The sequence below is a fragment of the Mustelus asterias genome, chromosome 7 (genome assembly GCF_964213995.1).
Source record: "Mustelus asterias chromosome 7, sMusAst1.hap1.1, whole genome shotgun sequence".
Lineage (NCBI taxonomy): Eukaryota > Metazoa > Chordata > Chondrichthyes > Carcharhiniformes > Triakidae > Mustelus > Mustelus asterias.
This window is the reverse complement of record NC_135807.1, coordinates 137,705,749-137,729,808: the sequence shown is the minus strand read 5'-3', so window position 1 is coordinate 137,729,808 and position 24,060 is coordinate 137,705,749. Positions and strand designations below refer to the sequence as shown.

The 24,060-nt window shown below is 42.1% G+C and overlaps 1 protein-coding gene across 1 annotated transcript in view; it reads right to left on the bottom strand.

Moving 5' to 3' along the window:
* topaz1 (testis and ovary specific TOPAZ 1) overlaps positions 1–12,259 on the bottom strand; it is a 38,840-nt gene extending 26,581 nt beyond the window's left edge. Inside the window, exons 1-7 of the mRNA XM_078216901.1 lie at positions 12,195–12,259; positions 7,984–8,099; positions 7,276–7,343; positions 5,010–5,113; positions 3,851–3,942; positions 1,850–1,963; positions 1,421–1,484 (exon numbers count right to left, since the gene is read on the bottom strand). Coding sequence (XP_078073027.1) covers positions 1,421–1,484; positions 1,850–1,963; positions 3,851–3,942; positions 5,010–5,113; positions 7,276–7,343; positions 7,984–8,099; positions 12,195–12,237 — 601 coding nt within the window. The 5' untranslated portion in view covers positions 12,238–12,259. The remainder of the gene's footprint in view (positions 1–1,420; positions 1,485–1,849; positions 1,964–3,850; positions 3,943–5,009; positions 5,114–7,275; positions 7,344–7,983; positions 8,100–12,194) is intronic.
* Between the last annotated feature and the right edge of the window lie 11,801 nt (positions 12,260–24,060).

Sequence of the window (24,060 nt, the reverse complement as noted above, 5' to 3'; positions counted from 1 at the left end):
GATTTCCAGAAGGCATTTGACAAGGTGCTGCACCAAAGACTGCTACATAAGATAAAGGTGCACGGTGTTACGGGTAATGTATTAGCATGGATAGAGGATTGGTTAACTAACAGAAAGCAAAGAGTGGGGGTAAATGGGTGTTTTTCTTGTTGGCGATCAGTGACTAGTGGTGTGCCTCAGGGATCAGTGTTGGACCGCAATTGTTTACGATTTACATAGATGATTTGGAGATGGAGACCAAGTGTAGTGTGTCAAAATTCGCAGATGACACCAAGATGGGTGGAAGAGCAAAGTGTGCAGAGGACGCTGAAAGTCTGCAAAGGAGTATAGATAATCTAAGTGAGTGGGCGAGGGTCTGGCAGATGGGAGTACAATGTTGGTAAATGTGAGGTCATCCATTTTGGTGGGAATAACAGCAAAATGGACTATTATTTCAATGGTAAAAAATTTCAGCATGCAGCTGTGCAGAGGGACCTGGGTATCCTTGTGCAGGAATCTCAAGGAGTTGGTGCAGCAGGTAATTAAGAAGGAAATACAATTTTTTCTTCATTGCTAGAGGGATGGAGTTTAAAAACAGCGAGGTTATGTTGCAGCTGTATAAGGTGCTGCTGAGGCCACACCTGGAGTACTGTGAACAGTTTTCGTCTCCTTACTTGAGAAAGGATATACTGGCACTGGAGGGGGTGCAGAGGAGATTCACTTGGTTGATTCCGGAGTTGACAGGTTGGCTTATGAGGAGAGACTGAGTAGACTGGGGCTATACTCATTGGAATTCAGAAGAATGAGGGGAGATCTTATAGAAACATATAAGATTATGAAGGGAATAAATAAGATAGAAGCAGGGAAGTTGTTTCCACTGGCGGGTGAAACTAGCCTCAAAATAAGGGGAAGCAGATTTAGGACTAAGTTGAGGAGGAACTTCTTCACACAAAGGGTTGTGAATCTGTGGAATTCCCTGCCCAGTGAAGCAGTTGAGGCTACCTCATTGAATGCTTATAAGGTAAGGATAGATAAATTTTTGAACAGTAAAGGAATTAAGGGTTATGGTAAGTGGAGCTGAGCCCACAAAAAGATCAGCCATGATCTTATTGAATGGCGGAGCAGGCTCAAGGGGCCAGATGGCCTGCTCCTGGTTATGTTCTTATGTACACAGTAGCCAGACTAGTCAAGTCCCCAAAAAGGACATAAGTGAACCAGATGGGTTTTTAAACCACTGTCTGGTAGTTTCATGGCCACCATTACTAGCTTTGCATTGTAGATTTATTTAATTATCTGAATTTGAAATCTTTGGCTAGTGCTGTATCATAACCACTGTTACATTATCCAAATTAATTCTATTACTGCAACCAATGCTACAATTAAAAACCAAATGAGGGATAAAAGCATCACGGAAAATGGCACCCAACAGGCTTGTTCCTACCTGCACGTAGTAACAAATGTAGTTTACCAGTCTCCAAAAATTTCTGAACAATTTCCATACACAACTGGAAAAGGTAAAATGAACAGACAATAGAAAGTTTCAGTGAATCAGCCTGTAATCACAGTCAACTCAAAAAGAATAAAACCTATACTTGCAGAAAAAAAACATATGTTCACTTAGTTTAAATTCAAAAGTATAAACAATGGGTACAAAGTCAGCAGATTGTGCTATAATTCTTTCCTTGTCAACAATTCAAATTATTAGTGAATAATTTCAGACTAATTTATAAAAAGGGTGAGACATATAAATTATTAAAGAGTAGAATGCTGCAAGACACAGTGATCAATGATTTGTCTTACAATGCAAGGCAAAAATACCACAAGTCAGTAAATTGATTGAAAAATCAATGTTATTAAGTAATACATTTACTTTTTCATCGCCTTTTTTAACTTCATGTCCAAACCTGCACATTTTTTTCTTGCATCCTTTAACCGTGGTGAAATAAAATCGACAGTAACCAGATGGCAATGTAGTCAGCTCCAGCTGGAAGTAATGACAAAATAATTGAGTTCCTGAATCATTTACGCCGTTTCACATTGAAGCAGATTCTCTCAAACTGGGGTCCACAGACAACTTGGTGTCAGAGGGGGACACACTTACACTTTTCAGGAGGTCCACAAAGTAATGTGCAAGTGCGAGCCAAGAGGCAGCAGCTAAGTGCAACCACCACATGTGCGGCCACCTTACTTGAGGTGTAGGCCAGGTGTCTCACCGAGGAGGAGAGTGTACATGGAACAGCACCGCAAGCGGCACATAAAGCATTATTAAAACACCTTTTATGTGCAGTACTTGCGCATTATCACTTACATGGGAAGGTGGGGAGAAGAGAACCAAAAGCATTTAGAGAAGAAATGCCTTGAAGAAAGCAACATTTGTGCTCAAACTGATCAAATGTTAGAAAAAAGTTCCAAGCCTATAGCATTGGATCTCCAACATACCCCAAAACAAATTGATTTAATGCGTGGAAATAATTGTGCAAAATTTATTTTTTTTTAAATTTATTTTATGGTACATGAATGTTGCTGGCTGGGCCAACATTTACTGCCCATTCCTAACTGCCCTCCATTTCAGAGGGCAGTTAAGAGTCAACCACATTGCTGTGGATCTGGAGTCACATGTAGGCCAGACCAGGTAAGGACGGCAGATTTCCTTCACTAAAGGACATTAGTGAACCAGGTGGGTTTTTATGACACTCGACAATGGTCTCACGGTCATTTTAGACTTTTAATTCCAGATTTGCTATCTGAAGCACTAGCACTACTGTCCCTGAAACCTCCTGTAACCCACCAAGAAGTTCCTCCAATTCCCAACATCCACCGTTTGCGGAAGCGCCTTCAGCTGCCTAGGAACCAAGCTCTGGAATTCCGTCCTTAAACCTCTGCACCTCACTGCCTCTTGCTCCTCCTTTAAATGCTCCTTAAGACCTACATCAGTCTTGGTCATCTGTTCTAACATCTTATGTGGCTCAGTGTTAAATTCTGTTTGATAAAACTTCCCCGAGATGCCTTGGGGCATGCCATACATAAATGTAAATTGTTGTTGCTTTGAAGAAGTCACTCCACTAAATGGCTATAGTAAAAAAAATTGCAAAAGTGTTTGGGTAAAAATAGTTCCGTCCAATCACCATTGCAAAGATGGCAGCGCTGGACAAGTGCAAAGCTATGCTCACTTTGATGTTGTGCTGGATGACTTGAAAGATTCAGACAAAATTCAGGAATAGCAAAACAGGAGGGGAGGGAAGCAGTGCAATGTTACGAAGGAAACTCTACCACTTAGAAGGGAAAAGGAAACTCTACCACTTAGAAGGGCGGCACGGTAGCACAGTGGTTAGCACTGCTGCTTCACAGCTCCAGGGTCCCGGGTTCAATTCCCAGCTCGGGTCACTGTCTGTGTGGAGTTTGCACATTCTCCTCGTGTCTGCGTGGGTTTCCTCCGGGTGCTCCGGTTTCCTCCCACAGTCCAAAGATGTGCGGGTTAGGTTGATTGGCCAGGTTAAAAATTGCCCCTTAGAGTCCTGAGATGCGTAGGTTAGAGGGATTAGCGGGTAAATATGTGGGGGTAGGGCCTGGGTGGGATTGTGGTCAGTGCAGACTCGATGGGCCGAATGGCCTCCTTCTGCACTGTAGGGTTTCTATGATTCTAAAAGTGTGCTGACCAAACAGGAAAAAGCAATTTTTTTTTTAAGAAACAAAGAAAGTTGACTGAATCAAGTTATAAATAAGATTTGTTATTCCAGTGTGGACCCACAATGCAAAGTGTTCGTTACTAGACAAAATTCATTCAGTATTATTTAAAGGCCCATATCTATCCAAACACAGTAAATTCAGCAGATTAATAGGTCACAAAGGGATATGTGAATTCCAGACTTACAGGCCTTGTCCAATGCTCTGAGCCATTTACAAATACTGGAGGAGCTGCACATGCTGGTGGTGCTGGTAAATGCTCTTGTGGAAATCTTAAATCTGAGTCAGAAAATGTCCGTGTCAATTTCAGTTAGTAAATCATCCTTTTCCTCTCCTTCTGAAGGCATCGATACTCACTCCATACATCTAAGTGGCATTATCCTCTGCTAGATAATCCAAGTGGCCATTCTCAAAATAAACACGCAAATTCAACTGCCTATGAGATACCAGATTGGGCAAATCAGGAGTTTAATTCCCGGACTGTGCTTAGTTAGCTGATAGGGTTACAGTGGGTTATTTACAGACAACCTCCAGATCCCAAGGTACATGATGGGCTGGGAAAGGGAGGCAGCAGCCTGAAACTTTACTCGGGACACCTCCTGAACACTCTCCGTGGACCCTTGCTTAAACAAGTGGGTGCTTGGCTATTGGGCAAGACCGAAGTCTGGGTCATCTCTGTTACATCGCAGTCAAACAGACTGCAGCCATTCCCTGACTAAGCTCACGCATGAATAGCCACTTGCACTGAGTAGCCAAGAGCTGCTAGCATCTTCAGGATAGGAAAGGGAGAAAAATTGGACGTAGGTTTAAAGATTGTTCTGCATTTTTACATACAAACTTAACCATTTTAACCCACATTGACTTTTCAAAATGCCTTTTAAAAGCAAAAGTCTACTTTACAAATAAGTCACGAATTAGATTGATAAACATAACCACCTGGAGGGCTTCATAATTAATACAAAACACTGCACAAGGTGGAAATCTGAAATCAAAACAGAATACCAGAAATACTCAGCAGGTCTGGCAGCAACTGTGGAGAGAGAAACACAGCTATGTTTCAAGTCAATGATAATGTTTCAAGTCAATTCTGACGGTTCTAATTTTTATAGATGTCAGCTGACCTGCTGAGTATTTCCAGCATTTTCTGTTTATAACTCAACATCTCGTATTCAAAAAATGTTCTTGTAGGAATCCCAGAGCGTTTCAACAGGGACTATTAAAAGCTTCAGTAAGCACTTAAACTCAAATCATTAAATATATAGCACTGACAATCTCACATTTTTACTATAAAATTACCAAGGTCAACCATGAATGTTGATATACACAATTACAAAGCTGGAACGTACCGTTTGTCAATGCCAATTTCTGGAATGGGGATTCAGAACAAGGTTGTTTCGAAAAAAACTGATTTTCCAATAGAGGTCTGTCTGAACAATGGTACTGAAGGCTGCTGACAGTGTAAGAAAACAAGTTAGTCATCCAGATATTTTACAGCACTTTAACCTTACTGGTTAGAAACACGGCAATTTAGAAGACTAGACTCCCAGGATCTGAATTCAAACACACATCAGATATCTGTAATGGGGGCTAGGTAGCTATTAGTATCAAAGTCTTCCTCGTCTGTGTATGCTTACAGCACAGAACTCTGGAGATGTGACATACAAGAACTAATTTGACAATTTTTGGACATCCTAAAGTGTCATGTGCGTGCGTGTACAGTTAAATACATACAAATGGCCTGTGGTCCACTTACGGGAAAGATTGTCACCACCAAACCCAAGAAGATATCATACACCTGACCCCAACTTGTAACCAGCAATTCATCACATCAGTAGTACACTTCTACACTGTAACAAAGACTAGACTTCAAAAAGTGGATGTAAAGAACTTTGGGATGCTCTGAACAGCGCCAGAAAAATATAAGTTTATTCTGTCTTCATAATTAAATTATTCTTGAAGAGCAACCATTGCTGTTTTATAGGCAAATGAAGCAACTGGTGTACCAAGATCTCACAATTGTTGAATGACCAAGGATCTGACATGGTGGCCTGCCCAGCTATTCTTTGAATAATGATGTAGATTTTATTTCCATCTACTTGCACCAGGAGATGGGGCTTTGCTTTACCCACTCAGCCACAAGACAGTAGTGTTACATTTTTGGACTTTTATTTCAAATATCATCCATGATGAATCTTAAAGATAATTTCTGTATGCAAGCCCTTACACTCTGCTGTGCCATAATTAGTTGCTGCGTTTTCTACAAGGTCCCACACACCACACTTGTGATAATTTGTTTTACTGACGTTTGCTTAGGAATAAGCATTGACCACGACACGGGGTAGAACTCCCCTGTTCTTCTCCAAAACGTTGCAATGTATTCTTTTGCATCGCCTTTAGATGGAAAATGGGGGCTTGATGTTTTATCCAAATGTTTTATCTGAAAGACAGCACCTTCGCCAGTGCAGCACTCCCTCAATATTGCACTGGAATGTCAGACTAGATTAGGAACTCAAGTCTTTGGTATAGGACTTGAAGCCACGACCTTCTGACTCAGAAGAGTGCTACTCTCAGTCGCAGATGGCACAGAGAGATATTTAAGAAGGACAAATGAAAATTAATAAAATTAGGGGAGGGATAGTATACAGGGGCAACACAAAATAGATAGTATTCTTCAGACAGCACGAAGGAGAATCAGGGGCACTCGAATTGTTTACTGAAACTATCAATTTCAATGTAGTAGATTGACAGCTGAAGCCTTTGAAAGAGCGATCTGTTTATTCCTGGTCCTCTGCTCCTTTCCTATAGTCCTGCAATTCTTTGCCTCCAAGTATATGGCTACTTCTCATTTGAAAGTTTACTGAATCTGTTGTCACCATTTCAGGTACAGTACAGCATTCTACATAATAACAAATCACTTCATTAAAGAAATCAATTTGTGTAAAAGAGCAAGTGAACCACGCAGCTGGAAGAACTCAAATCTCAGCAATCAACCAAATTCACAAAGCACTTGTCCAAAGCTATCCCTCCTGGAATGTGCACAATTCTGGTTATTGCATTCCAAGAAAGATATCTAGGCACTTAATAGCACGCAGTGAGGGGAAATTAAACTGCTTAATGGGATTAGACACCTGCGCTGAGAAGAAGCGAGAGAAACTGGGAGTGTTTATACTGTAGAGAAACGATTTCTGTGATCTCACTGAAATATTCAAGATCATAAAAGGCAGCAGAAAAAGTAAATGTCCATATGTTTAACAGTCTCAGAATCCACAAGAGGGAAAAGCCTCAAACTTAGCAAGAGGGAGGCATTTTAAATGCAATTACTTCATGCAAAGGGTGATGAATGGATGACCAGATGAGGCAGCAGGGAATGTTCAGATCAGCTTTAAAATGTCTGGATAGAGCGGAATGACCTCTATCTTGAAATATTATATTTCGTGCCAGTGTGGAATTCTGCAATACTCTTCTCCAGTACAGTATATTTCTATGCTGTTATGAAAAGGGGGCTCTTGGGAATATACAGAATTGTGGAGCTGGGGGATTGTTAGTATGTGTTTGCACGGGAGGGAATTATAGCCTCTTATGGCAGCAAATGTAATAATTCCATCCACTAACCTTATTTCAGTCCCTCTGTCAGCCAGTTGTTCAGCCATCTCAGAGACTAATCCAGTGTTTGAAGAAACCTGCAAATAGAAGACTCCCTGTAGCTTTTGTTCAGACACAACATTGCAATGTGCAAATTATAGTGATAAACATACTACAATGAGCTGTGACTGGCACTGTTCCGGCTCCACAGATAGATGCTGCTGCCAGGTTGTTCTTTGGCTTGGTCATGCTCCTATGTTCCCTGACCTAGGTCAGCACTGCATCTTCCTTTCCAATCAAAACGGTTACAGCACAAATCCTTAGCGTGTTGCTGGCCTCACAAGAGTCTTTATCCAAGGTCATGATGTCAGTTACATAATGTACAGGTTAATGAAATGTTTGACCGGAACTAGAAACAGCATTGCCACTCTCTCAATGGATTTCCAGACGCTCTGCTTCTACGTGTTAAGGTGGGAAGTCAGAGCATTTAGATTGTTCTCCAGGGATTCGGTTTAGACTCAAATCAGGAGGGGGGATGGAAAAGAGAATCAACTGCTTAATATAGAGCGGGTTCATGACTCTGCTGCTGTAATGTTTGAAGAGAGCAATCGGAGGTAGCGAGGTGAAGACAAGGGTAAGAATACTGGGTTTAAAAAGAAAATCTCATGATGCAGATAGCCCGAAACAAAACTGACGGAAAGGAAATCACTTAAGCATAGATTAAAACTATCACCCTACCGGGTACAAATTGTATTCAGATTGAGTTCTCTCTCTCTCTTTCGGCAATGTCTCCAATGGAGTGTCCTCAAAATAACTCTCCTCACTCACAGATGTTTTGCTTTGAGTGCTGAATCCTAAAGCAAAGAAATAATCCATTACTTTACTCTAAAGTATCTTAAATGGACTCCTTCTTTGCTGTAAAAATCTAAAGACTGAGTTTGTTCAGTGAGTTGCAGAAAAATGTACCCCAATGCAACATTAAAAAGCTATTTCTTCTACACAAACTTTCTGAATAAGAACTTCAGTTAAGGCACTAAAGGACTTGCTTATTCAGACAGCCAGTGTGGACACAATGGGCCAAATGGCCTTTCTGTACTGTAACAATTCTGTGATTCTGAACAACCAGGCAGCTAAATTTGAACTTTCAATCAAGCATTAATCATCATAGAACATTACAGCGCAGTACAGGCCCTTCGGCCCTCGATGTTGCGCCGACCAGTGGAACCAATCTAAAGCCCCTCTAATCTACACTATTCCAATATCATCCATATGTTTATCCAATAACCATTTGAATGCTCTTAATGTTGACGAGTCCACTGCTGCTGCAGGCAGGGCATTCCACGCCCTTACTGCTCTCCGAGTAAAGAACCTACCTCTAACATCTGTCCTATATCTCTCACCCCTCAATTTAAAGCTCTGTCCCCTTGTGCTAGCCATCACCATCCGAGGAAAAAGGCTCTCACTATCCACCCCATCTAATCCTCTGATCGTCTTGTATGCCTCTATCAAGTCACCTCTTAACCTTCTTCTCTCTAACGAAAACAACCTCAAGCCCCTCAGCCTTTCCTCATACGATTTTCCCACCATACCAGGCAACATCCTGGTAAATCTCCTCTGCACCCTTTCCAAAACTTCCACATCTTTCCTATAAAACGGCGACCAGAACTGTACACAATACTCCAAATGCGGCCGCACCAGAGTTTTGTACAGTTGCAGCATGACCTCATGGCTCCGAAACTCAATCCCTCTACCAATAAAAGCTAACACACCGTACACCTTCTTAACAACCCTATCAACCTGGGTGCCAAACTTTCAGGGATCTATGCACATGGACACCCAGATCCCTCTGTTCATCCACACTACCAAGTATCTTACCATTAGCCCAGTACTCTGTATTCCTGTTACTCCTTCCAAAGTGAATCACCTCACACCTTTCCGCATTAAACTCCATTTGCCACCTCTCAGCCCAGCTCTGCAGCTTATCTATGTCCCTCTGTAACCTGCCACTTCCCTCCGCACTGTCTACAACTCCACCGACTTTAGTGTCATCCGCAAATTTACTAGTCCATCCTTCCACGCCCTCATCCAGGTCATTAATAAAAATGACAAACAGCAGTGGCCCCAAAACAATCCTTGCGGTACACCACTAGTAACTGAACTCCAGGATGAATATTTCCCATCAACCACCACCCTCTGTCTTCTTCCAGCTAGCCAATTCCTGATCCAAACCACTAAATCACCCTCAATCCCATGTGTCTGTATTTTCTGCAAAAGCTTACCATGGGGAACCTTGTCAAACGTTTTGCTGAAATCCATATACACCACATCAACCGCTTTACCCTCATCCACCTCTTTGGTCACCTTCTCAAAGAACTCAATAAGGTTTGTGAGGCACGACCTACCCTTCACAAAACCGTGCTGACTATCCCTAATCAAATTATTCCTTTCTAGGTGATTATAAATCCTATCTCTTATAATCCTTTCCAATACTTTGCCCACAACAGAAGTAAGGCTCACCGGTCTATAATTACCAGGGTTGTCCCTACTTCCCTTCTTGAACAAGGGGACAACATTTGCTATCCTCCAGTCTTCTGGCACTGTTCCTGTAGACAATGACGACACAAAGATCAAAGCCAAAGGCTCTGCAATCTCCTCTCTAGCCTCCCAGAGAATCCTAGGATAAATCCCATCTGGCCCAGGGGACTTATCTATTTTTACCCTTTCCAGAATTGCTAACACCTCCTCCTTATGAACCTCAATCCCATCCAGTCCAACAGCCTGCATCTCAGTACTCCCCTCGACAAAACTGTCCCTCTCCAGTGTGAATACCGACAAAAAATATTCATTTAGTGCCTCTCCTATCTCTTCAGACTCCACGCACAACTTCCCACTACTGTCCTTGACTGGCCCTAATCTTACCCTAGTCATTCTTTTACTCCTGACATACCTATAGAAAGCTTTAGGGTTTTACTTGATCCTACCTGCCAAAGACTTCTCATGTCCCCTCCTGGCTCTTCTTAACTCTTTCTTTAGGTCCTTCCTGGCTAACCTGTAACTCTCAAGTGCCCTAACTGAGCCTTCACGTCTCATCTTAACATAAGTCTCCTTCTTCCTCTTCACAAGAGATTCAACCTCCTTAGTAAACCACGGTTCCCTCACACGTCTGCTTCCTCCCTGCCTGACAGGTACATATTTATCAAGGATGCGTAGTAGCTGTTCCTTGAACAAGTTCCACATTACAATTGTGCCCATCCCCTGCAGTTTCCTTCCCCAACCTATGCCAGCTAAATCTCGCCTAATCGCATCATAATTTCCTTTCCCCCAGCTATAACTCTTGCCCTTTGGTATATACCTATCCTTTTCCATTGCTAAGGTAAACGTAATTGAATTGTGGTCACTGTCACCAAAGTGCTCACTTACCTCCAAATCTAACACCTGGCCTGGTTCATTACCCAGTACCAAATCCAATGTGGCCTCGCCTCTTGCTGGTCTATCTACATACTGCGTCAGGAAGCCTTCCTGCACACATTGGACAAAAACCGACCCCTCTAAAGTACTCGAACTATAGCTTTTCCAGTCAATATTTGTAAAGTTAAAGTCCCCCAGTACAACTACCCTGTTACTTTCACTCCTATCCAGAATCATCTTTGCAATCTTTTCCTCTACATCTCTGGAACTTTTCGGAGGTCTATAAAAAACTCCCAATCGGATGACCTCTCCTTTCCGGTTTCTAACCTCAGCCCAAACTACCTCAGTAGACGAGTCCTCATCAAATGTCCTTTCTGCCGCCGTAATACTGTCCTTGACTAACAATGCCACACCTCCCCCTCTTTTACCACCTTCCCTGCACTTACTGAAACATCCAAACCCTGGAACCTGCAACAACCATTCCTGTCCCTGCTCTATCCATGTCTCCGAGATGGCCACAACATCGAAATCCCAGGTACCAACCCATGCTGCAAGCTCACCCACCTTATTCCGGATGCTCCTGGCGTTGAAGTATACACACTTCAAACCGCCTTCCTGCCTGCCAGTACACTCCTGCGACTCTGAAACCTCATCCATTACCTCACTACTCTCAACCTCCTGTACACCGGAGCTACAATTCAGGTACCCACCCCCCTGCTGAATTAGTTTAAACCTTCCCGAAGAGCATTAGCAAATTTCCCCCCCAAGATATTGGTACCCCTCTGGTTCAAGTGCAGACCATCCTGTTTGTAGAGGTCCCACCTACCCCAGAAACGGCCCTAATTGTCCACGTATCTGAATCCCTCCCTCCTGCACCATCTCTGTAACCACGTGTTCAACTGCTCTCTCTCCCTATTCCTCTCCTCATTATCACGTGGCACAGGTAACAAACCAGAGATAACAACTTTGTTTGTTCTAGCCCTAAACTTCCACCCTAACTCCCTGAATTTCTGCCTTACATCCCCATCCCTTTTCCTACCTATGTCTTGAGTGTCAATGTGAACCACAACTTGGGGCTGGTCCCCCTCCCCCTTAAGGATTTCGAAAACACGATCCAAGACATCGTGGACTCTGGCTCCTGGGAGGCAACACACCAACCGCGAGTCTCTCTCGTTCCCGCAGAATCTCCTATCCTTCCCTTTAACTATGGAGTCCCCAATGACTAATCCTCATCAGTTAAGTTGCTCCTACAGCTTTATTAAAAGGCTGCTCCCCACATGGCTGAGTCTTAGGATACAAGGTCGACCATTTAGGACAGAGATGGAGGAGAAACGCTTTCACTCAGAGGATGGCAAATCTTCTACCTCAGTAGCTAAGCATCCTTTGCACTTTGAGTACATTCAAAGCCAAGATGAACAGCTTTTTAGAGAGTTAATGCATATGGGGATCATAGACATGAGGTCAAAGATCAGCTACAATCTTACTGAATGAGCAGGCTTGAGGGCTGAATGGCCTATTCATGTTCTTATATATACACTTACCACCATGTTGCAGATTGGCAGAACTTGGCAGTTTTTCAGACATATCATCCTTGGACACACACAGAAAGGTGCTGTGAATAGAAAGTCTAAATTTTTAGAACATAAACAGCTTCTAAACATGGTTGCAAAAAGCATTCGCCAAAGAGAGTGGCAGAGTATGTTTTTTTTATTTGGAAGACTGTCAAATGCCATTATAAACCAAAGGTGTCACTGAGACAGGTGAAGACACAGCATATCATAGCTTCCTGTATCCAAGAATCACAAATTAATTTGAGTTCCTCACATTTTATTATTTTGGAATTTTCTGTTCTGCATACTGCAAAAGTTGGTGGAATCTAATTATATAAATAATTTCAAGGAGGAAGTTGGATAATTGAAAATGAGGAATTTTGGACAAAAAGGTGTGGGGGAAGAAGCTTCTTTCAAAGAGCCAGCACAGACACAAAAAAGGGCCGAATGGCCTCTTCAGTGCTGTAAATTTCAATGTTTCTTTTGGTATTCATTCAGGGAAGTGCAAGCATTGCTGGCTTGGCCAGCATTTTTTCCCCATTCCTAACTGTCCTTGAGAAAGTGGGGGTGAGCTGCTTTTGTGAACCGCTGCAGTTCATGTGGTATAGGTACACCCAAAGGGGTGTTAGGGAGATAGTTCTACGATTTTGACTCAGCGACAGTAAAGGAACAGCCGATATTAGTTCCAAGTCAGACTGGAGAGAGGGCATGGAGTGGAACTTCCAGATGGCGGTGTTACCATGTATCTGCTACCCTTATCCTTCTGGATGGTAGCTGTTGTGGATTTGGAAGGTGCTGCCTCAGGAGCCTTGGCGAGTTCCTGCAATGCATCTTGTAGATACTACACTGTGTGCCAGTGGTGGAGGGACTGATTGTTTGTGGATGGAGTGCCAATCAAGTGGGCTCTTTCTCCTCGATGGTGTCAAGCTTCGTGTGTTGTTGGAGCTGTGCGCACCCCACCCAGGCAAGTGAAGAGTATTCCATCACACCTGATTTGTGCCTTGTTGATGGACAGGTTTTGGGGAGTCATGTGGGGAGTTAAATGCCACAGGATTCCTAGCCTCCGGCCTACTCTTGTATTTATATGGCTAGTCCAGTTCAGTTTCCCGTCAACAGTAACCCCCAGGATACTGATGGTAGGGGATTCAGTGATGGCAATGCCATTGAATATCATGGGGAGGTGATTAGATCCTCTCTTGTTGAAGATGGTTATTGCCTGGCACTGGTGTGGTATGAATGTTACTTGCCAACTGTCAGTCCAAGCCTGGATACTGTCCAGGTTGTTACATTTGGATACGAACTGCTTCAGTGTCTAATCATCAACAAACATCCCCACTTTTGACCTTATGATGGAAGGAAGGTCATTGATGAAGCAGCTGAAGATCACTGGGCCGATGACAACGCTGAGGAACTCCTGCAATGATGTCCTGGAACGGAGATGACGGATCTCCAACAACCACAACTGTCTTCCTTCAGCTAACTGATTTCAACTGGCTCTTGCTGCGAGTGTGTTTGGTCATTTCCCGTCTCAAGTTACTAAATAGCATGCAAGGAATGATTCCAACCAGCAGACAGCTTTCCCCTCGATTCCCATTGACTGTTTTGCTAGGGCTCCTTGATGTCATACTCAGTCAAGTGCCGTCTTGATGTCAAGGGCAGCCATTCTCACCTCTCCGCTGGTGTTCAGCTCTTTTTTCATGTTTGAACCAAGGCAGTTATGAGGTCTGGAGCTGAGTGACCCTTGTAGAACCCAAACTAAGAGCAGATTATTGCTAAGCAAGGCCATTTGATAGTGCTACTGATGGGGCAGTAATTGGCCAGATTGGATTTGTCCTGCTCTTTGCATACAGGACATACTTGGGCAATTTTCCACATTTCCGGGTAGATGCCAGTGTTCTAGCTGTTCTGGAGCAGATGAGTTAAGGGCAGAAAGTACAAAACTTTAGTACCATTGATTATTAAAGCATTGAGGATGGCCGGTAAAATATGGATGACTGGCAATGCCACATCCTGAGAATGTAAAAATGAATATAAAAGCAAAATACTGCAGATGCTGAGAAACTGAAATATAATCAGAAAATGCTGGAAATCAATGTTTCAGGTTGAGTTAACCTTTCAGCAGAACAACCTGATCATTATGATCTGTTTCTCTCTCCACAGATAGAAACATAGAAACTAGAAGCAGGAGTAAGCCATTCGGCCCTTCGAGCCTGCTCTGCCTTCATTTTGATCATCGAATTCAATATCCTGATCCCCCCCTTCCGCACCCCCCCCTCCCCCCATATCCTTGAGCCCTTAAGAGCTATATCTAATTTCTTCTTGAAATCAGACAACGTTTTGGCCTCAACTATTTTGTGTTAATAAATTCCACACATTCATCACTCTCTGGGTGAAGAAATTTCTCCTCACCTCAGTTCTAAAAGGTTTACCCCTTATCCTCAAAACTATGACTCCTAGTTCTGCCTCCCCTACCATGGTGAACATTCTTTCTGAATCTACCCTGAAAATTTTTTATAAGTTTCTATGAGATCTCCTCTGACTCTTCTAAATTCCAGTGAATATAAACCTAATTGACTTAGTCTCTCCTCATATGACAAACCTGCCATCCCAGGAATCAGTCTGGTAAACCTTCGCTGCACTCCCTCTATAGCAAGGGCATCCTTCCTCAGATAAGAACACCAAAACTGTAAACAATATTCCAGGTGTAGCCTCACCAACGCCCTATACAATTGCAGCAAAACATCCCTATCCCTGTACCCAAATGCCCTCCCTATTTCTCAGATGCTGCCTGATTTGCTGAGTATTTGCAGCAGTTGCTTTTTGAGAATATAAGCTGTAGCTTACTTTACTAACGATCAACCTTGCAATCAAAAAACAAAAAAAAGTGGTGCACTCTGATTCTCTCATTGAAAAGATGTGATTAGAGCCGAGAGGATCTAATCACCCCCTTTGACATTCAATGGCATCGCCATCGCTGAATCCCCTACTATCAGCATCATGGGGGTAACCATTGACTAGAAACTGAACTAGCCATATAAATACTGTAACTGCAAAAGTAGGCCAGACACTAGGAATCCTGTGGCATTTAACTCCCCAAAGCCTATCCCCAATTGCTAACAGGAAAAGAGATCCAAGAAATCTGCTTGACCTCAGTATTTACCCTCATCAGTTCTCCACATTCCTGTGATTTGAAAACTCTTCATTGGGCTCTACACCCTATCGGACTGGCTCCCTCACTGTGCACTGGCTCACATTTAACATCTTGACTACTCATAAGAAATGCCACTGGAAATCAGTTGCCATTGTGTGCTATAGGAATAGACCATTCAGTTCCTTGAGTCTGTTCTGCCATCTAATTAGATGGTTCATCTGTATCTCCACTTCAATTACCTGTTGATCCACAGCCCTTGATATTCTGAAGTTTACTAATTTAATGCATCCTGTAATCTGCAATCAGTATAAAAATAAACACAAAAATTGGTTCCTAACTTAGAAAGATGAGATGACATATTTTCCAACTTTTTCCCTCTGATTTAGAGATTTTCAGTTTAATAAAACATACAAGGAAAAATTCTGTAAACTCAACTTAAAAAGTATATCTTTATTAAATAATCAATTAAAAGTGAAGAGAAAGTATACACACCTGGAGATCCTTCCACTTGACTCTTTCTGTTTGCTGTTCAGTTCATTTCCAAGGTGACCATCTACAGGTTTTAACTCTGCTTCCCTACAAGCAGCTTCCTCCAGACTCACTGATGGTTCAGGAGTCTGCACCACTTCGGTGTTACTGGGACTGCCAAATAGCTCTGGATCATCCTGAATCACGTCGAGCACAAGCACATCTTCTTCATAGGCCCTTATGATATCAGGTACTTGCTGTACACGCTCATTCTTTTCAGAGTTCCTATCCAGTATTTCTTTGACTTCGCTGTCTGTGGTTGTTTGTGTTGCAGCTAAAGGCTCCTTTTGAGATGGAAACACTTGCTGCTTTTCTATTATAGGGGTGGTCTTTTCAGTATTTCTCTTCCACAGAAGGTTCAATGGTTCTTCACAATTGCAATTACTATCAGGACTCAGAGATTCTTCCACTGCCTTTGATCGATTCTCTGCATTTTTTTCTACATCTAACAAAGAATAACCTTCAACAAACCCTGCACTCCCAGTTTGTTCACTAGCTTCAACATGGCACTGCCCATCCACTCGGCTGCATCTCAACTTTAAAGATGCATTCTGATGAACAGGGATCACTGTTGACTGTATATCCTTCATTTCCTTTGTGCACACTTTCCTTGGAGTAAATGTATCCTGAACAGTCTCATGTCTTTGGTAGCCTATAGTTGTTTTTCCACCTGTATCATTGCACAAAGGAACATGGAATGCTGGCAGTTTTGTTGACATTAGTGTCCTAGTGCAGTGACTAGCTGAATTTGTAAGATTTAATTTACTTTGCCTGATTGGACAATTTTTTTCCTCAACATTAAGACCCATTTTGGAGTCAAGTACATTGATGGGTGGAGAAGTTTTAAAATTACAGTATGCATCTTTTGACTGTCTAACATATTCCACTACAACATTGGAATACTTTGAGAGGTGTACTGATGGTTGTACTTTAGCTACCTTATCACTTGCAAAAGATGCACAACTCCAATTATTTTGCAATAGTGATTTGTTTCTCAAATTCTCTTTGTTAACTGCCTTTATTTCAGGCACTTCCAAGGACAACCTGTTCAACAAATACAAAATACTCTCAACTGATTCCAAATATCCTTGACAAGGCAACGTTCCCGATTTTGGCTGAAGTAGTAAAGTATCTCTGGGCACTTCGCCTGTTTTTTCTTCTGAACAAAACCAAAACTCTGGGCAAAGTCTTGTTCTTTTGAATGGCCTTGCTCGAGCACATGTATCTAGAGTGACAGGTGTTGTTCTTGCACAACCAAACTGTGTAACAGAAGCCTCAGAGTGCATGTACTTGCTTGCCTTCCTTTTACAACTTTCAGGAAGTCGTACTGCCTCATCGCATGCAATGAAGTCAACAGGTTCAAAGCCAGCAGAGAGTTCTGGTGTTCCAACATGAGGCAACACTGGTATTTCCTCTTCTGAACAGTCCCCTGTTAAGTCTGTGGAACCCACTTTGCTCCAAACTGGGCTGTCCTGACATGTACCTTGCCAAACCAAACCTTTGGGATGCCAGGGTAACCCTGTACACACTGGTTTATATCCTATTTCAGAACAAGCTTCAGGAACATTAGATGTTAGAGTCTTTTCAACATCACCAGCTACAGTATCAGGCCCCAATTGGGCTTTATCAAGAGATTTAAGATGCTGTATGCCTTTCTGGATTACTCTGGATAGTTCTGATGGTGCAGTTTGCAGCAGCAGTTTACTGCTGTCCCCTGTTGTAAACTCCATAACTGCTGATTTGCTATGATACTGTTTAATACATTTTGATGAATCCTTTGCAGAGTTGATCTTACTGCAGCCATTTCGGATCAGGCTAACCTGGAGAGGTTCAATTGTTGCTATCAGCTCTGTGCCCCTCCAGTTGTTTTTCATCACATCAGCCACATTACAATCCCTAAAGCCGTGATCCTTTTCCCGTTTCCTTGCTTGGCACCTTTTGCTTTTGGGACCTTTCTCTGACTTACTGCACATGTCACTACACAGATTATAACGGTCATGTATTGAAGACTGTTTAAGCCCTTTAGGCATCATGTAGTCACACAGCTGCACACGAACGGTTCTACGTTGCTGAAAAATACAATTACAACATCACTTACAGAATGCTCAACATTTTACGTTGCAACTTTGCTTTATATCTTGGATCGAGTCTGTAAGACTTTGCTACCCATTAGTGTAGCAAGCATGCTGGGATAAGCATGAGCAAAGTTTGATTTAAGAGAAACAGTCTCAAGCTTATTATATTTACCACACACAAACACACTGCCCATGCCATCCACTCCTGCAGTTACTGAGCATTAATTCCCAGTGCCAATGAGCATTGGCTCCAGTACAAAATACTCAAGTTTACTGGGCAACACGCTGAGACGCCGAAGGAGACTTTTCATCCCATCAATCTGGATTGAGGTCATCGTTGTTACCGAGTGCATCATCCATTGTCAATGCTGTCTTTGCATGTAATTACATTTGATATACAGCACAGAAACACTACTTGTAAATATTATCTTATCAAATACAACATAGAAAAGACAATTCCACTTAGAGACCAAAACCAAGGATTATAAATATCAAATAGTCACAACAAATCCAATATAAAATTCAGGAGAAACTTCTTTGCCTAGAGTGCATTAAGACTGGTCTATATTGGTGTTCACACAAGCCTTCTCCCACCTTCTTCATATCACCTTATCAGAACAGCCTGCTATTCGTTTCTTCTTCATGCTCATGTCCATCTTCTCTCCCATGCATCTATATTATTCATTTTAACTGCTCCATGGGGTAATGTACTTATCATTAAAGTTTTTCTGAATTTCCTATTAGAGTCACCAATGGCCATTTGATAGTTATGACCCCCACCATGAGTGGAAACATCTTCTCTCCTCCAGGTTTGAAAATATAATATTTCCAAGTACTCCTCCCGAGTAAAAGTCCTTACCCCAGTTTCTCTTTTAAAATGCACCTGTTGAGCTGATCTGCAGTTTAAACGCTTTGTAGAATCCACACTAGGTTCTGTAATGCTGTGGTCCATCACTACATCACCAGAATCTGAAGGACTGCTCTCGGTCAAATTCTTTCGAGCAATTTTTATTCTTTGTTCAATTGCTAGTAGTTAAGAGAAAGGAAAATACGAAAAGTCAAGAACATGAGAAAATTCAAGTCGAAGGGGCCCACGAAAGCTCAAAACTCTGATAAATTAACTCTGCCATAATAGCATTGAACTATAACTCTTTCCTCACAGCTATTTTAAATGTAATAAGTTCATAAGATATAGGAGCAAAATTAGGCCATTTAGCTCATCGAGTATGCGCCACCATTCGATCATGGCTGATCTGCTCCTCATCCCCATAACCCTTTACCAATTAAAAATCTGTCTAATTTTCACCTATTTTATTGTTCCCTACTTAGAAATACTTGTTCGAATGTGATTATTTGGATTTACCTTATTTAGCCCTTAGCCTATTAAAAATGTTAGATACTTCACTGAGATACCCCTTTAGCCATTTTCCTTCCAAACTGCAAAGTTTAAGCTTCAAGAATCATTCTCCACAGTTCAGAATCTTAATGCTTGCTTTCTTATCTGAAGACTGCGGTAAATGCTATTTGGCACAATCACATAATTAGGTCCTTTTAACTCAGGTGTACCAACTTACTACATTCTACAGATGCTGAAAATCTGAAATGCTGACAGAAAATTCAGCAAATACTCAGCAGGTTAGAAGGCTTCCATGCAAAAGGCTCTCTACAGACACGGCGTGACAAATTTGTTTCTCTTCCCAATCATTCTATATTTGCATCCACAATTGATCTATGTAGAATGTGCTATATTTATCAGTATTAAATGTCATTTACTCAACTGTACAGTAATATAAATCTTCCACAATTTTTTTTTGCTGACCCCTCAACCTTTATAGGTTTTCCTATTGTTGCCTTCTTAGCCAAGTTTCATCAGCCTGTATTTGGTTTCACCATACAGAACATTGAAACAGATCTAATAAAAAGAATAGAGGGCACCAGAAATAACTTTGTCTGGAATATCTGTTCTATTATAAGCAGCTGCATCTTTATGCATTATTCTCATTGAGTGAAGCTTAGAGATATGGAGCAAGCACTTTCCCTTTGAAAACTAAGCTGAAGTGCAGTACAACAAAATCCCAAACTGACAGCAAATTAATACTTTAAAGCCAGTGATGAACTGTACTGATGTTGCAGTCATTTTTCACATTTTTATTGAAAAATATCCCAATGCACTTCAGGAAAGAGTAACAAACAATCCTTGGTGGAAGAGTTAAGTGACCCAATACTTGGGAAAAGAAACGAGCTTTTTAATGATGGAGAAAGTAGAAGAAAGCAGTTGGTAATAGTAAGGTTGAAACAAATTAAAGGCACTGTCACCAACCGCAGGCAGCAAAGAAAGTAATGCAAAAAAGAGGTGGTGCATACAGAAGCATAAAGCTGAGGGAAAGAACAGAGGTAGGATGGGGTGAGGGCAACAAAGGATAACAGTACAAGCGTTTTAAATTCAATACTTGCAGAAAAGGGGAGCCTGTGTAACTCAAGGACAAGGAAGGGGAGTGTGGACAGCTGTGCAGGGCAGGAGTCACTGGACAAGTTGGTGAGGGAGGGGGGTTATGGCAGCCTATTAACCCACAGGAAGCTCTCAAACGGGAATGTGATAACCTGATGACTTGTTCTTTAAACCATGTTGATTGTGGGATACGGTCTAAGATGCTGGGGAGAACTTTGTTAGTTCTTCAAAACACTGCCAAAGGACCTTTTAGATCCATTCAAGTGTGCAGCTGAGGCCTCAGTTTAACATCTCAGACGAAACACGGTTTCCTCTGACTGCTGGGCATTTCCACAGGTCTGCACTGTCATTCTAGTTTGTTATGCCCATCTTCAGAATGGAAGTCAAACCCACAATTTTCTGATTCACTAATACTACCCACGAGGGTACAAGGTATGAGGCTGAGAAAGTGGGCATTTTAGAAATGCAGTGCAGAGACCACAGCAAGTATCAGGATTTCTGCAGTGGGAAAGTATAGATAAAACTGGCACTGCTTCTGGTGACTGATAACATAGTAAGAAGTTTAACAACACCAGGTTAAAGTCCAACAGGTTTATTTGGTAGCAAAAGCCACACAAGTTTTCGGAGCTCTAAGCCCCTTCTTCAGGTGAGTGGGAATTCTGTTCACAAACAGAGCATATAAAGACACAAACTCAATTTACATGAATAATGGTTGGAATGCGAATACTTACAACTAATCAAGTCTTTAAGAAACAAAACAATGTGAGTGGAGAGAGCATCAAGACAGGCTAAAAAGATGTGTATTGTCTCCAGACAAGACAGCCAGTGAAACTCTGCAGGTCTAGGCAACTGTGGGGGTTACAAATAGTGTGACATGAACCCAATGAGACAATACACATCTTTTTAGTCTGTCTTGATGCTCTCTCCACTCACATTGTTTTGTTTCTTAAAGACTTGATTAGTTGTAAGTATTCACATTCCAACCATTATTCATGTAAATTGAGTTTGTGTCTTTATATGGTCTGTTTGTGAACAGAATTCCCACTCACCTGAAGAAGGGGCTTGGAGCTCCGAAAGCTTGTGTGGCTTTTGCTACCAAATAAACCTGTTGGACTTTAACCTGGTGTTGTTAAACTTCTTACTGTGTTTACCCCAGTCCAACGCCGGCATCTCCACATCACTGATAACATGGCCAGGGGGGTAGAATGTTAGGTTCCAATGGAAGGTTATCCTTCTGTTGGGGTACGAGTCCGAGGTAGATTTGTGGCAAAAAGAGAAGAGAAACAGTTACCGTTCACGCAGAATCACAGCATACACATCCAATCCCTTTCAGAGTGACCTAGATTAAGTAGCTAGGGACTGGATTAACTAGCACATCACATTCATTCCATAGTACAAGCAGTCCTCCACAGCTAATATTTATGTAACTGGTATTCAGTACACAGTTTGTCCTTGTAAAGATGAAGCCCAATTAGTTAAACTCAGATAAATCTAAGCAGAGGGGGAATAGAGAAGTCAATGCTGAGGCAACTTCCGCCATAAGTACGCAAAGGAACGTTGATCTAGTCTAACCAACTGAATGCATTCAGACTAGCGTAGAACAGTGTAAAGTTTCCCATTATTTATCAACGAAAACAATTTTACTGATCTGGAGCTAGGAAGGGGATACTCATGTTAAAAAGTCCCACATAAATAAGCACAATTTAGAGTCCCGACGAACATTAAATACAAACACCACTTCCACAAAAATTCAAACCCACAATACATAAAAAGGCCCATATTCAAGATGCATTAGCAAACACAAAAATATAAATCTGCTCATACATAGAGAAAGCCAGACGCCTCCAACAAAAAGGCCAGACCATCATGCACAGAAAAATGTCAGGCCTCTCTCCCAGCCTCATCCCATTCTCACCCCCATGCTTCTCCTCCCCTCACACAAGAAACTGAGGACTCAGCCTTAGCTTTTTAATTTCCTGAATTAATTGGTGCAGGAAACTGGTTCCTGATTAGTCTAAATCAACAAGTTGTCAGCCTGTAGAAACTCTGTAAAGTAGCAAGAGTCCTCCATTCCATTCTATCTGCTTATTGGATGATTTGGATGACTCCACTGCTCCCCTTCCATGTAATCAACCCCAATATCTAGGGTGCCCTGTTTTTAAATGGCATGAACAATAAACAGTTTGGAAAGAAATTGATTAATAGTCAATTCCAATCCCTGTGGTGCCCACTGGCCACGCAAGGCTTCAAATCAAACAGCAACCTGTGCACCTGCTCCACAGTCATCTAATTACGCACAAGTACTCGGCAGGCAGGAGGGACCACCTGCCTCATGGGTCACAGGGATGGCCACCTTCCAGTTCTCTCTTGCTGTCGGTATTCAGAGGGCAAAGTCAGTTCTCAATTAAACAAGTAGTTCAACCCATATATGTGTTTAAATGGAAAAAAGCTCTTCTGGGCCAGGGCTGGTTCATGGGGAACGTGTAACCAAACACTGCCACACAGCACCATTGACTTAATTGGCACAGGACAATAATTATCAGGATGGATAATGTAAACATAATCTTGAACCCATAGCTCAGTGCATACCTTGACTGGCTGCAGAGGTAAGTAACTGCTGCAACTCCAAATAATGGAACCTGAATTTGAGGAGGCATTCACACTGTGGCCAGATTAGCAGCAATGTGCTGACATTTTATAGTGAGTTGCTACTGGTATATGCTTCCAGCCCAGCAATGTCTAATGATCCTTGTCCAGCAACATGTTTTTGGATTTACTCTGGGGATGGTGACAATGCCACATATGTTGCCCATCCCTAGTTGCCCTGAAAAGGTGCTGGTATGCTTGCCACTTTGTTAAATTGTTGCTGTGCTTGTAGCGATGAGTTTGAAGTGGATAATTCCAGGATTTTAACTTAGCACCTATGTTCGTAAGCTAAAATGGTGTGTGATCTCAAGATGGAGGCGTTCCTCTGACATATCTGCTTATCCTTCTTTATGGTAAAGGTCATGGGACTGGGAGGCTTGCCTGCAATGCATCCTGTACAAACACTGTGACAGTGGGGGATGGAATAGACAGACTTCAGCAGCAGGCTGCCATTCCAGCCTGTATGTCCTAGATGGTGTTGGACTTCAAGATGCTGCAATTGCACTCTGGTCTGGGAGTGCTGAGTCTGCCATCATTTTTTGACTTGAGCAACATGGATAGTAGAAAGGTAGAATAATCAGGTGTGAAGATAACCCAGACTGTTGCTCTCATAGCCTATGTAGATACTGTTGGTTTATTTAAATTTCTAGTCAATGGTAATAGTGCCACCCCCTCCCCCCCAGGATGGAACACTTGACAATTGTGATGCTTTTGAAGCTGAGGGTTCAGTCTTCCCTTATTAGAGATTATTGCCTGCCACTAACAGAATATGAATAATACCAGACACATGCCAAGAGTAGATCTTGTCCAGGTCCTGCTGTAGGCTTGCATAGATCACCTCAATTTCAGTTATCCCTGAAGCTATACACCATTGCCTCACGTGTGAAACCGCCCCAATGATGGGTTTGCTTGGTATCGTTCTCCACGAGGCAGCTACTATCAACTCTGTTCTGCCATTTGGCTCTTCCGTCAATTTCTGAAGAAGGGAAATGACAAGGACAAGCTTGA